Source organism: Triturus cristatus, chromosome 11 (genome assembly GCF_964204655.1).
Source record: "Triturus cristatus chromosome 11, aTriCri1.1, whole genome shotgun sequence".
NCBI classification, from domain to species: Eukaryota; Metazoa; Chordata; class Amphibia; order Caudata; family Salamandridae; genus Triturus; species Triturus cristatus.
In genome coordinates this window covers 121,504,849-121,519,902 of record NC_140594.1, presented here as the reverse complement: position 1 = coordinate 121,519,902, position 15,054 = coordinate 121,504,849, and the positions used below count along the sequence as shown (strand labels likewise).

General features: G+C 42.0%; 1 protein-coding gene across 1 annotated transcript in view; it reads right to left on the bottom strand.

The window, feature by feature from the left end:
* Window positions 1–219: 219 nt before the first annotated feature.
* Window positions 220–15,054, bottom strand: part of PRR14L (proline rich 14 like) — a 405,768-nt gene continuing 390,933 nt past the window's right edge. Inside the window, exon 9 of the mRNA XM_085636172.1 lies at window positions 220–2,688. Coding sequence (XP_085492298.1) covers window positions 2,412–2,688 — 277 coding nt within the window. The 3' untranslated portion in view covers window positions 220–2,411. The remainder of the gene's footprint in view (window positions 2,689–15,054) is intronic.

Below are 15,054 nucleotides of genomic sequence, written 5' to 3'. Positions count from 1 at the left end.
TTTTCTCATCACAACCAATTATCTTCTTCAGTCTCTTTTTACTCCCAACCCCTGCTCGGTCCTATTATGTTCCATTTCTGTTTAAACCAACTATGAACACATCTCTGATGCTACATCCTGAGTATGATCTGAGGAGCAAATGGAGTCCAGAGCAGAGAACCAATTGGTTGTCAAACATTTCACACTTAAAGTCGTTGCAAGTACACGAATACACAGAAATGCAAAAAAAAATATTTTTTATTTATATAAATTAAAACAAAACACAAGTACAATGGAATATTAGATGCACTCAAGCAGTAAAAATATGGGCAGCTGCATGTTTAGGGGCACATCACAAAGTCCTAAAAATGGTTTCTAAAGTAGTTGGTGCGATAATGTGGACCCATGCAGGCAAAGAGCGCTCAGGAACGCCTTTCCTGTTCCTTCTTTACTGGGTGGGGAAGGGATAGGGCGAATACGGAGTACCTGCAATAACATGCTTTATGTTAGCTTTTAGAATTGTGGTACAGCCCTTCAGTTTAATTAGTAAGGGAGCAGCCAATAGCACATGCAGGGACCAGCGTTCCCTGCTCCTAGTCAGAATAAATCAAAGAAATCTGTCAACGTAAAGCAACAGTTGTTCAGAGGGCCTTAATGGCAGCCACTGAGATGACGGCAGATTGCACCTTTGGATACATACATCATGTGCACTACGCTTCTATAATTAGGAGCATGCCTTTCTCAGTTTAAAGAGGCAGGCTTATAAAATATATTGAGTTGGCTGGAAGGTACAGAAAAGGTCAGCCCCCTGCCTTAAAGAGGATGATATAAATGGAGAAAGGACAACAGGTTTATCTTTCAGAGATATACATTTGATACAGGAAAACCCTGCTCCTGATAGGAGCAAGGACAGCCACCTGCTGTTGCTAGGCTGACCATCACTCGAAATGGATCCCATACCCTATGTGACAGTTCTCTAAAACAAGCCTGGAGAAGACACTGAACAACTACTACAAAATTCATTAAGATTCATCACAGTGCTCCTTCAGACCTTGGGCCTTCATCCTGTTCCTTCAAGGAATAACGTTTATTCTACTAGTGTTTATTCACATACAGTCAGCAGTTGTAGACATGTAGAATTATGGAAGCAGTACTGCAAGTTGGTCAACAAGATTATTCTTGGAATAAATGGATTCACCCACCCAGTAGTAAATCGGTCTCACTTTATCGCACAGGTAATGTTATAGAAAGGGAAAGGATCCCCTAAGCACAGCCGAGGGGCCCAATAAGAGGAATGGTATCAGTGGGACCAAGTTAAACAGAACCTTGTGTTGCACTGACCTATTTGCATGGGAACTATCCCAGGGTGCAACACAGTTCCTTTTGGAATGAAAGGGTCTGTCCAGCAGACACCTTTCTAAATAAATCCCACCAAATATTTCAGATCTATAATCAAAGTTTTGCAAAGCAAATTAGAATCATTTAAGTAAAGAACACTTCAGCAACCAACTGAATTCTAAACATACAACAAGCACATGATCATTATATAGAGGGCAGGGTCTCTCATCTGCAAGAATAGCGATGTGTGAATACGTATAGTCTAGCCACATGGACAAAACCTTCCAAGTACACGTAAGGAGTAGAACAGAACAAAATTCACAACAAAAGAATGGAAGGAAGATGGACATTCACCTGTCCTGTAGCATACCTGAGAAGGTAATCACATCCCCTGCCCTCAATAATTCTCTCAACAGCGAGCGCACACTTATCGGCGAGCACACACATATTTTAAAATGGCCCTTGATTTCAATGCAAAATAAAAAAAAATATTATTAATATTGTGTTTCTGTAAGATTAAGTTTCCTATAAACAGCAAACTACAAAATATACAAGTGCAATTTGTTTTCCAGTGGGGATCCTCAAAGGCTCCTTGGTGCGTGTGTATGTTTGTAACCCCAGCACCACTGGGCTAAGGCTACTAAAATGAACACCAGGCGGTCATCTTGTTAGGCAGGAGCCGTTAAAAGTCATCACAGTACCACTGGGTCAGGCAGTCAGAACACAATGTTGAGTCGGCAAGAAAGAGGACATGGGAAAAAAATCTCCACTTGCCAACTAAGGCAGACTCTGTGACACCATAACTCAGAGCCCAATGCCTGTCTTCAAACAATATGGGATTAGTCCAGTTAGTGATTAGTCCAGATGAGCCCTGGAGTAAGAAGGGTGTGGAGAAAGATAAAAGTAAGCTTTGTCCTTAAATCCTCTTACTCATCAGATTACTTGTTAAAGAGAGGCCCAGGCATCAACTGGTCACCTTTTAATTAGAAGAATAGGAGGTTGGTCGCTCTACTATGCACCTGCCAACTGGGGGAATGTGTTTTCGAAACCCAGCAATGTTGCAGCTTAGTCAGGAATCACAGGCTTTTTCCCTCTCAGTGCCCACACACTGCCTCACGAGCATCCTCCTCAGCCAAAAAGATCTCCAGGTCCATCAGCTTCTGAATGAGCAGGGCATCCACCTCACTGCCATCCAGGGTGGACCTTCGGCCACGAGTGGAGCCACCCACTGCTTTCATCTTCCCCTTGGCTTTTCTTTTCCTGGGTACAGTGAAATCCTGAAACTCCAAAACCCGCTTTCGCTTCTGCTGGCTGACAGCTACTAGAGCTCCATTCCTCTCCTTTGGCTCCTCGAAGATTGTCTCAAGACACCTGCAAAGAACGTAGACACATGGCTAAGTACAGTTATACAGTTTCACTATTTTTAAGTCCATGACAATTCTATACAAAACATAACACATTATGATAGTTGCTTTTAAAGCTTGTCTTGTGCTAAAACTGCCTCAATGGGTTGTGGAGGGGACTAGAGGAAAGGGAAAAAGTAAACACCTGAAGGAAGAAATCGAAAGCAGAGGAAGGGAGGCGAGGCACATAGGAGAGGCAACAGCAGAGTTTGGTAAGTGAGAAGTTGGTGTTGCGTGTGAAAGCAGTAAAGTGCAACAGGCAGTGCTTAATTTGCAAACAACTAAATGCCAGGGCTCCAAGGCATTTCGCATAGGTCCACTGCAATTGCTGCAATACACATGCCACTTTAAACTTCAGGTTTAAACGTCATCATGTTTTTAAGATTAAACAATTAAATACTTCACTAATGAACTTTGCTTAACCCCTTCAGTGCCCATGACGAGATAGTCTCGTCATGGAGCGCTGTTGCGCTGTGCCCATGACGAGACTATCTCGTCATGAACCCCGCCCGCTAATGCAACGCCCGGCACAGGGCGGGGAAAGGGCGGGGCACTGAAGAGGTTAAAAATTACACACACACACACAGCATCACCATGTGGTGGATTCTCAATAGTAGGTGCCAGTGCTTAGAATAGCTGCCGGTGCTCAGCACCGGAAAACACCGGAACAAATTAAGCACTGGCAACAGGGGCTGTACGGAAGCGGATTATGAGAGATGTAAGAAAGGGTTAGATTGTGACTGATTTGCACATTGCTAAAGAATCTTTGAAAGGGCATGGTGCAGCAATAAATTTCAGCATGCCTGATGTGGGAATGGGCACTCTATCATGGTCAGTTAAATAAAACTAGGCACAGAGTTCAGTATTTTTCGTTTTGGAGATAAAAGAGTAAGCACTGGCCGTACAAGTGAAGAGTCAATTGGGTCAGGTAAAAGGCACTGATGGGGTTTGATTGATTGAATAAGAAAGCGGGTTGGCTCTTCCTGATTTTATGAAAGTGGTAAATGGTCACAATGGTAATGGACAGTTACATATTGGTGTATTAACAGAAGCCAAGGAAAAGGGGCTTATGGGTTTGAGCAATGGCTGGGGTGGGTTGTGAAGGAAATATGGCCGGTGTGCGCTGTGAAGAAAATGGGGAAGGAAAACACAGAGTTGGTGATGGAGATGGGATAGCTAGTGATAAAAAACAGAGAAGCAGTTAGTAATTCTCTCCTAAATCTTTGGGGAGAAAAGTGCATTATTGGCAAAAAGATGTTACAAAAAATTCAAACAAAGATATTGTCTGAGATAGAGAGAAATGATGTAGGTAAAGGCAGGCTAAGCATCTGATTTCCCTATTCAATTTCCATTTGTATACAGGGGACTAACACTGTACAGATCATCTTGCTATTGCATGCATGCCATAAACTAGGTAGGGCAGACAACCAAGAGATTGCACCTGCTGATTTGACTGGACTGGACATTGCTATGTGAAGCAATAATAATTTGCTTACCTGCACCATCAGTTCTCCACCATGGGCACCTTTATTACGTTAAGATTAAATATCTGTTCATATATGTGGGAATCAAACACCCTTTCAACAGAGAAGTAAAGGTATCCAGTCATAACAAAACAAAGCTTATTTAGAGGAGTACTTTCGTTTCTTTTTATTATCTTTGCTATATTTCAACTAAATGAATATGTTAAAAATGCACTAGAAAATCTTAAAATACATGGAGCTACATAGCTACTCAAAGCCATTTTAATGTCTCCATTAAACCAATGAAGTGAAACTGATCCAACAGACACGCCATTGTACAAAGCATTCACTGCATTGCTGCATCACAGTAGCAAAGACACCCCGATTCCAACACCTAAAAGGGGTGAGCTCACACTGGCATGATGATGGTGGTAGTTGACCCTTTGGTTCTTAATTTCACTTTGTGGAGAGGATTACATAAAATATTATGAGGGAAAACGGATTGCTTCATTAAAATTTGTAAACTCTATCCTCATTTTGAAGACTTTTTATGGATGTAAGGTTTGTGTGACTAACTGTTTCTAGTGCCCTCTTTTATGTTTTATTTATTCAGTAATGAGCAAACATTATAATAAGAAATAGTAAAGACAATAACTTGGCCACAAAAGAAATCAGGAATAACAAAAAGACAATTCAAAATATGTTAACAATGGATGGCTTGCGCGCTGTCAGTAGCACGGCATTGGGTGACATCAAACGTACACAGTCTGTACCAGAGACAGCCAGGTAATTTCCAATGACTTCGTTCCAGAAGGATGATAATGGACACCTGAGTCCATAGTTCCACTTTGTCAAACGTCTGATCCAGGTTATATTTTTCGGGGGGACCATTTTACCAGGTATGCCCGATAGGGCGCCCAGATATTTTGAGGCCCGGGATTTGGGTGGCGTTAATAAGGATTCTGCTACTTACCCTGTAAGCATCTGTTCTTGGCATGTAGGACTGTAGATTCACATGGTTTGCATACTCCTGCCATCTACAGTTGGGATCAGATGCTTGCAAGTTGGTTTTCTTCTAAGAAGTCTTTTCCAGGGACGAGGCAGGGTGACTCCTTTTGGTGATAGTGTGCATGGGCACTGACTCCATTGTTAGACTGTTTTCACGCAAGAGGGTGAGAATGGAGTAAATGAGAGTCGTATAGAGTTGTCCATGTGTACATAATGTGAATAATAATAATAACTGCAACAACCATAGATGTCCAGGGAGGACGGAGGGCAAATGTGAATCTACAGCTCTACATGCCAATTACAGATGCCTTCAGGGTAAGGAACATAATAAGTTCGAGGCATGTGTGCTGTAGATACACATTGTTTGCATAGACTGTAGCAGTACCCTCCGAAAGCGATGGCTAACCTGAGGGCGTTGCAGTTTGAAAAAGTGTTCTTAGGACTGCCTGTCCTACATTAGCTTGTTGTCGTGCTAATACAGCCGCACAATAGGGTTTAGTAAATGTGGGTGGCGTAGACCATGTAGCGGCTTTACAAATGTCAGCTATAGAAAAGTTACCTAAAAAGGCCAGGGATGCCTCTATTTTACGAGTAGAATGTTCTCTAGGAGGTATAGACAACGTTCTTTTGGCTTTGATATAACCTGGAGATACCAGATTTAGAGAAAGGTTTTAGTTTATGAGGGGGAGCAAAAGCAACAAAAAGTTCTTTTGTTTTGCGGAACTCTTCTGTTCTGTCAATAAAATACAATAATGCTCTTTTGACATCTAATGTATGTAAAGCTCTTTCAGCTACAGAATCAGGTTGAGGGAGGAAAACAGGTAACAACTGATTGTTAGTATGAAAAGCTGAGGTTACTTTTGAAATCAACTTTGGATTAGTACGAAGAACCACTCTGTCTCGATACAGCTGGAAAAATGTTTTTTCCAAGGTTAATGCCTGAAGCTCACAGACGTGTCTTAGTGAAGTGATAGCATCAAAAAAGCCACCTTCCAAGAAACAATTTGTAGTGGACAATTGTGCAATGGTTCAAAGGGGGACCCATAAGTCTTGTTAGAACAATATTAAGATTCCATGCAGGTGAATGTTTGCTGGTATCACTCTTAAGTCCTCCCATAAAGGCTTTAGTTACTGGTACTTTAAACAGAGACAAGTGCGGTCTGTTTCGAAGATATGCAGCCACTGCTGCAAGGTGTAGGCGTATGGATGTATATTCAAGGCCTGCACGTTGTAGATGTAATGAATAACAAATTATTTGTAGTATAGAAGCATCTACTGGTTCAACTGTTTGATCATTACAATAAATAGGAAACTTTTCCCACTTTGCTGAAAAGCATGCTCTAGCGGTAGGTTTTCTTGCTTTTTTAAGAATTGTCATACAATCTGATGGTATATTTAGGTATCCAATTTCTAGGACTTCAGGAGCCAAATCGCAAGGTTGAGCTCCTTAAGGTTTGGATGTCTGATTTCTCCATGGTTCTGAGTAAGAAGGTTTGAGGTGAAGCTTCTGGTGTGAAACTACTGAAAGCTCCAGTAGTGTGGTGAAGCATGGTTGACAAGCCCATGTGAGACCTATACTATCAAAATGAGGGTGAGATGTTTGCCTGAGCTTCCGAACCAGAAATGGAAGAAGAGGGAGAGGCAGGAAAGCATAAGCAAATATCACTGACCAGTTCATCCATAGGGCATTACCTTTGGATAGAGGGTGTGGGAACCTGGAGACATAGTTTGGGCATTTTGACTTCTGAGCTGTTGCAAAGAGATCTATTTGTGGAAATCTCCACTTTTGGAAGTATGAGAGGAGGACTTGGGGGGCGGAGTTCCCACTCGTGGACTTGTTGTCGCATCCTGCTGAGGTGGTCAGCAAATTTGTTGCCTGTCCCAGGAAGGTGTTCTGCCAGAAGTTGGATTTTGTGATGTATTGCCCAACGTTAAATGGTCTGAGAGAGGCATGATAGCTGTAGAGTGTGTGACCCCCCCCCCCCCCCCCCTGTTTTTGTACATAGTACATAGCTGTCATATTGTCCGTCCGGACTAGGGCAACTTTCCCCATCAGGTGAGGTAGAAGTGCTTTTAGCGCTAGGTGAACAGCTAGACGCTCTGGGTAGTTGATGTGAAGACTCTTGTGTTTGGTGTTCCATTGACCCTGTTAGATGTTGTAGATGGGCACCCCACCCTGTAAGGGATGCGTCAGCTGTGAGCATGATCAGTGGAACAGGGTCGATAAAGGGCCGTCTTTTGATAAGTTGTGTGTTACACGATCGCAGAGAGCAATAGGTACTGCTGTCTACCAACACTAGACCCTGTGATTGATTCTATTGATGTGCTAAGCATTCTTGAAGAGGACCCATGTTCAATCTTGCAGGAGGTACCATGGTGCCATCATCCCTAAAAGTTGCATGAAAGTTCTTACTGTTAGATACGGATTGCTTTGAAATTGTAGCAGCAGTGTCTGAAGATTGTGAATTCTGACTGCATTGGGATAAGCTTAACCTGTTTTGAGTGTTTAGCATAGCTCTTAGATATGGTTGCAGATGGAATTTTTGCGCATTGACTGTGAATCCCAATTGATGAAGATTTATTGTAATTTGAGTGTGTTGTAAACACTTGAGTGTTGGCTTTGATGAGCCAATCGTCTAGATATGGGAAAACATGAATTTGTTGTCTTCTTAGACGAGCTGCTGCTACTACTGCTAGACATATGGTGAATACTCTAGGTGCAGTAGTTACTTCGTATGGGAGTACTTTGAATTGATAGTTTTTTCCTGCTACCACAAATGTGAGGTATTTGTGAAGTGCTGGGTGATAGGGATGTGAAGATACGTGTCCTTCACGTCTAGTGTTGACTGTCGCCTAGCTGTATGAGAGGAAGCACCTGTTGAAGTGTGACCATATGGAAGTGTTCTGACAGTATGCACATGTTTACAGGACTGAGATCTAATATTGGTCGTAGGGAACCACCCTTTTTTGGGATTAGGAAGTAAAGTGAATAAAACCCCGATCCTGGGTGTTGTATTGGAACTGGTTCTAGAGCTCCTTTTGTTAGAAGAGCTTGTACTTCTTGTTTGAGCAGTTGGTGCTCTAGAGAGAGTTTGTGAATGCGAGGTGGAATATTGGGAGGATTGCTGGTGAGCTTCAGGCAATAACCATGTTGGAGAATGTCCAACACCCATTTGTCAAATGTTATTGATTGCCAAATGGGAAGAAATTGATGGTCTTCCTCCCACAGGTGTATGATGATCAGGGGGAATTTATTTTTATGTCACTGCTTGTTGGGAGATGGAGATGTACGTGTTGGCGTACCTCTACCTCGGCCTTTAAAATTGTTTCCTCTGTAACCACCTTTGGAAAATCCTCTAGAGGTGGAGGATTGATTCAGTGGTTATAGGAAGATGTGTTGGCATCTGTGGAGGTACTTTTTAAGCTTCCCCTATAAAAAAGGGCTGCAAAAGGAGCCTCTGTTAGATGGTGACTGTAGCGCTTCCATCGATTTTTTCACCTGTGTCCTTTTTCATTTTTTCAAGTGAATCATCCACTTGAGGATCAAAAAGAAGTTCCTTATCATATAGGGCATTAAGTATCGTCTGTTTTACTGCTGCCTTTTTAGGAGAATACTAGTGTTACCTGCTCTGGTTGCAGGAGCAGCAGCATCTAACGCACACCTAATAGAGGAATTGGAAATTAGTTTTTCCTCCTGTACTATTTCTTGTCCTCTTTTCTTATGCTCCTCTGGGAGATATTGGAGTGAGTCTTCCATTTTGTCTGGGCCCTATCGTACCTAGCAAACAGACCTTGTGTGCTGGTTATATGCCAATGGTTGGTCGATGATACAGCCACCCTTTTACCTGAGGCATTTATTTGCTTGGACTCCTTGTCTGGAGGTGCTGCATCACCTGACGTTTGTGAATTTGCTCTTTTATGAGCATTGGACAAGACTAAAGAATCTAATGGAAGTCGGCCCTTAATAAAAATTGGGTCAGATGGAGGGGGTTTATATTTTGTATCCACCCTAGGTGTTTTAATACGTGCCCTTACTAGATCTTTAAAAATTTCTTCAGCATACCTCGAGCCCGAGGTGGAAGGCTTGACGTGAGCTTTTGGTGAAGAGCCAGAGGGTGGGGCGTTCGAAGCAGAGTCTTGTGCCTACCATGGCCGGATGGCAGTGGTGGCCCGGAAGCCTCATGTTTAACAGAAAGTGTGTTTTTTGGGCAAGGGGGCTTTGGTAGTCATGGCACTTTGAACGACTGGAACATCACGGGACTTCAGTTCTATCTCCAGCTCGGAGTTGGAGTCTTGGTTGGAGAAGGCCTCATCTTCCGCTGCGGACGCTTCCATCTCTTTTTGTTCAATATCTTCTCCAAAGATATCTGCGATGTCTTCGATATTTTTTTGCTTCATTTCTTTCCCTCGAGCCCACAGTCTTGCAGTGTATTTTTCTAGCAAAATGAGTGACAGGTGTCACAGTCTTCTTTCTTGTGCTCGGGAGACAGGCATAGGTTACAGAATTTGCAAAGATCGGTGCGTGGATATGTGGAGTGGCATCGATGGGCAAAATTGGAACGCAGTCCGTTCCATCGGCAGATTACTCAATTGTGTTTGTTTGAGTAGAAGCAAAACAACGGGCTAGGCCCAAAGGCCGCGGTTGGAGTTCTCTCAATCCAGGAGATTTCTTCAATTTTTGACACGCGGAGGATGGGAAACGCGTTTGAAACAAAACCGACACTGGTACAGTGGGTTGTGAACGGTCTCGACCCGGAGCACAGCAAACCACGTCCAAACCTGATGGTGGAAAGAAAACAAACTAACAATGGAGTCGATGCCCATGCGACTATCACTGAAAGGAGGAGTCACCCTACCTCATGACTGGAAAAGACTTCTTTGAAGAAAAACAACTTGCAAACATCCGGACCCAACACAAGATGGCAGGAGTATGCAAACCATGTGTATCTACAGAACACATGCCTCGAATATATAAATTATCAGATGCAACACCTCGAGGCATCTTTACCATCTGTTTTTTCCACGCTTCAGTCTGTTCCTTGCAGGATTGCCTCCTCAAGATGGGGGGCCGATAATAATGGTATCTGTGCCTTCCTTGTTGCCCATCTCTATACTGCCTAGTCTCTTCATTCGCAAAGTGATTTTTCAAATGTCTCTTGCGCTCATTGGGATTCTAAAAAGAGAGGGTTTGTTAGAATATCCCTGATTGCACAATGTGTGTAGTACAAGCAGGGGTGAACTTGCCGAATGGTATGGCTGAGAGTCCAAGTACTGCTGTTCGCCAGATTATTCTCTCTCGACCCTCTTCACTAGTCACCAATACCATCTTTGCCTTAAACTAAGTTTGTGCAAGGCGGGACCCCCTACTACCTTTCATCGAGTATGTAGTTTAACATAACCGAGTTAACTCTATAGTTTCAGTACTCCTCCAAAAACAGTTGTCTAAGCTTCCTCTTTATACGTCGATCATTTGATCTTCTCTGCCACGTGATCCAAAATAAGTGTGAGGATTAACGTTTGTGCATAAAAAAATTCTGTTTTAGTTTCATTGGAAAAAACCCCACAATATCTAGTGTCTGAAAAAATTTCTGAGTATCGTTAGACACTTTTTCCCTTCATCTATATACACTTTTTCCCTTAATCTATCACGCAATGTCAAAACACTGCAAATAATATACCACAACTGTATTTTTGGGGCTCAATGAACCAAGATACATAACTAAGCCAATATAAAAAGTGAGAAAACTCACTTGCTGCAAAATCATGTTTGCCCAGTGTCATAAGACTACATCAGGGGTCTACAACCTTTTCTGTAAGAAGAGCTACTTATGTTCAATGAAAGTCCTCTGGAGCTACTAATATTATTAAAAATGTAATAGTAACCACATAAGACAAGGTTACATTAGTTCCCACCATATGCAGTAATCACCTCAGTGCACATAGATTAGCTGCCAGCAGTACTGTAAAAAATGATTTGTCAATGTGGAATGCCTCTATATGGGTACCATAACAACCATCACTGCAATGCCACTAGAACAAAAGTTAATATTAGTAAAAAGTGCTCCCCAACACCGTTTGGTTTTTAGCCTTCAAATACGAGATTAAAATATACATTGGAAATTCAATCATTTTCTGACATATTAACTTATGAGCTCTGAAAAAACACACGTTTTCATCTTTGAATATATGCCTTTCAGTTTTAGTATACATATATTAATTTACCAAGCAAAAGTTGCTAATTTAGCTCACCGGGCTGCACACAAGAGAGCTACTTACAGGTATCTGGAGAGCTACCAGTAGCTCATGAGCTACTTGTTGGAGAAGCCCGGACTACATCATTTGAAGGGATGGCTACTCGCAGCTTTAGCTGTTTAATGACTTCCTGTTATCAATTCCTTAACAAAAATAGTACAGAGAAGGGGGTTTTGGGTCAGCCATTTTGAGCCATAGGTTTTAATTTGTGTTTATAGGTCCGGCGTTAGCCAAGACCATTTGATATTACCAAAAGTATATGATTAATACACTCACTTCTGATTACTAGCTATGTGGTAAACCCGGTGCAGTAAAATCACATCCACACTTACCATTAGAAGGCAGCATAATCACTCAATTACAAGGATTTTACATGCCCTGCAGAATCTGTTTTACCGGGTGCAATTTTACCACATTTGATTTTAGCGGCCAGGAAAATCTTACGAAAACACTTCATGCACAGGAACACCGCATCAAAAAGAAAGGTCATAATAACTGGAAGTGTGTAATTTCCTGTTTTCAAACTCAGTGCCAGTAGAGAGAAGAGACAGTTGGTGTAAAACAATCTACTCTTTGTCCCTGAGAGCAAGCTTCATTCCTTTCTCCATGTGGCAACCATTTTGTGGATGTATAATCTATTCTAATTCATCAAACCAAAGGGCCATACATCTAGTGTGCTTATTTTTTTCTCAAGCATGGCTCCTTAGAGGATTAGGAAATATAAATTCTGTTAGACAGAATTACAAGTGCTTGCAGAAGAGGTGGTACAAAGAGAAGGCAGTGCTAATGGATTACTTTGTGTCAAAGACACATGCCAAAACAAGATCCGAATTATGGATACGAATTGACAGCAACGTAAATGCTGTGTCTGCCCAGGACTGTGGAAGAGTGCAATAAACATACTTCCGGAACCTCACGCATCAAGTTTGTGGACTGCTATTCAAGCACAGTCTGGCCAGCCAGGCCACTGGTGGTGGTGGAAAGGCCTCAGAATTCAAATGAACTTCCAGGGAGGAAGAGGTGTAAAGTATAATAAATAGAACCAGCATTGAGGGAACTGCAGAAGGAGCAGGAGTTGGCGGTGTAGCGGAACCAGGTGTGTCTCATTCACCAAATATATGCATTATTACAAAACACAAATGTTGAAAAGACAAGACTGATGTTTGCATGTCTTTAAAAGTATTTATAATAAGATGTAATTATGCAAGAACTGGAATATGTGGAGACAAAGGGAAAGGCCATGAGTAAGTGTTGGGGCACTTTGTAGTACAAGTCTCCTCAGACCCGGAATTATCTGGGTCGCCAAAAGCTGGGCCCGATAATTTGAAGTGCTATAGGCAGGGGCTGTGGGGGCAGTATTACATTCTGGACCATGCCTAACACCTGCAGCAGTCTGAAGGGAGCAGCCAATACTCACACAGGAGAGGCACAAGCCTGCCCTGCACTCATGCCACCCCCACCAACTCATACCTCAATCCCCATCTGCCCCGATACTTTCCACATCTTCAAAACAAGCATAAAATGTAAGCATTTTTTTGAAGTCCAAAACGGGGAAAACGCGCACGTAAAGGACCCGATATCTCCAGTTTCCTGTAGGTATTCAAACATTCCAGAGACAAACAAAAATGCACTATAGCCAGTTTTTGATTCAGGGATACTGGGCAGCATCATACTTTGACCCAGAGGTTTACACATACCAAACAAAAAGGCACACCGAAATCAGGCCCTTAATATAGATATTGGAGCTATGTTTTAAAATTGCTGTTGTCGAATTATTACATTTTGTTATTACACTCTTCATTGAAGAAAACCCATTATAGAAAGACTCTGAACAGCCCTCTATTGGATTCACACAACCACCAGCCTTTTGAAAGCTCCCAAAAGCAAAGTCTGTGAAATGAGCCAGTGATACTATTACAACAGCAGCACAAAGCCAACCAACAGTCACTCCATCTGTACCCTCAATCGCTGGCACAAAAACACCAAGCGAGCCTGCCTCCGGAACTGTGACCACTACACAAACTCCTTCTGAGACCAGTACAACTGCAGCAGTCTATTACCCAACCACTTTGTCAGCATCCTTTTACTAAAGTGTGATAGATGTGTGCATGGCTGAGAGGGACGATAAGGAGGAAGATGAGGGTTTGAGACAGCCAAATGAAGGGGCAGACAGAGTAGAGCCAATCATCCAAAGAGGAGTACAACCGGTTCCACCACCACCTCTATAGCAAACACCATTGGAGAGAATTCTCACCAAATTGCTGCCATGAAGGAAGCCTGTGCTACTTCACAGAAAAAATCATATGACTCAACAAATTTAATCATAGCAATAGGCAATTAGATGGAGGCCTGGTGACAACATGAGTCAATTGGCAAGGCTGTAGCAACAGCAAAACAGAGCAACTACACGCCATCACATACAGTTGCGAGGTGGAATATGGTCTGCTCAAAGAAGACTGGTGAACCTTGCTGCACAGAGGGCTAATCAACATCCCTTTTACCGAAAAAAACACATGGAGGAAGACAATTCACAATCCAGGAGGACAATTCACAATCATGGTTGCCACTCGTGCCATTCAGGATGGGCAGTTGAAAAAAGCCAAGTAAGCAAATCCAGCCCTCAAACACCAGCACAAGCAGCCATTTACTCCCGCCATTCACCTCTTCTACATGTTCAGAGCAGGTCTCGCGCATCAGGCCAGGTAGAAAGTCTGCGTGTACGGCCAATATTCAAGGGCAAGAACATACTTTTGAAACAAAAAAGTGCTCCATAAATGTCCTTAAGACAGACTCAATTTTGAGTAGTGTATCAATATTATATTTAATAGATATTTTTAGTTTTTACAATTGGTTTGCGTGCTAAATTATCCAAACAAAATGTAAATATACTTTTTTTCTGCCTTTGTACAAATACATATTTAAAAAAAAATCTTTGTGGTGGATAAATAAAATATAAACAATATTACATTTTTTCTATCTTTGTTCAAACAGTTTCTCCACAAATCTTTGTGATTGAACAAAGAAATGTAAACCATATTAACCTTCACAAAAAATGTTTCAAATATATCATTTTATTTTTTTAATAATTGTTTTTAAAATAAGTTTTCATAGCTTTGAGGTTACACTTTTTGCTCTAGGTTTGGGTTTACTACCCACTCTGGGATAGTGGTAAGAGCAATAGTTACTTACCTGTAATCTGTGGTTCTCCAGTATTGGTGTCTTTCATAGATTGACATGCCTGAAGCATTCCCCGTTGTCGGAGTGGGAGTTCCACGGTACATAAAAAAGCAATAATTATGCATATAATAACCAAAAAACCTTGGTAACATGAAACCAGGAAGTAAAGTAGCCTAAGTTACAGGGAAAAACTTCCACACTTATGACTATCATAGTCATTATGTACAGTCCAAACTGCAGCCAATCAGGTGACAGCACCCACCAGAATGTTCTCCTCAGAGGCTCAGGCTCTCAGATTTTCTCACACAGGTGTGAACCAAAGAATAATAGCCTAACCAGCCTCTGAGGGGAGGTGGGCGGGTTGCATATGAATCTATGAAAGACACCAATACTGGAGAACCACAGATTACAGATAAGTAACGATTGTTCTTCTC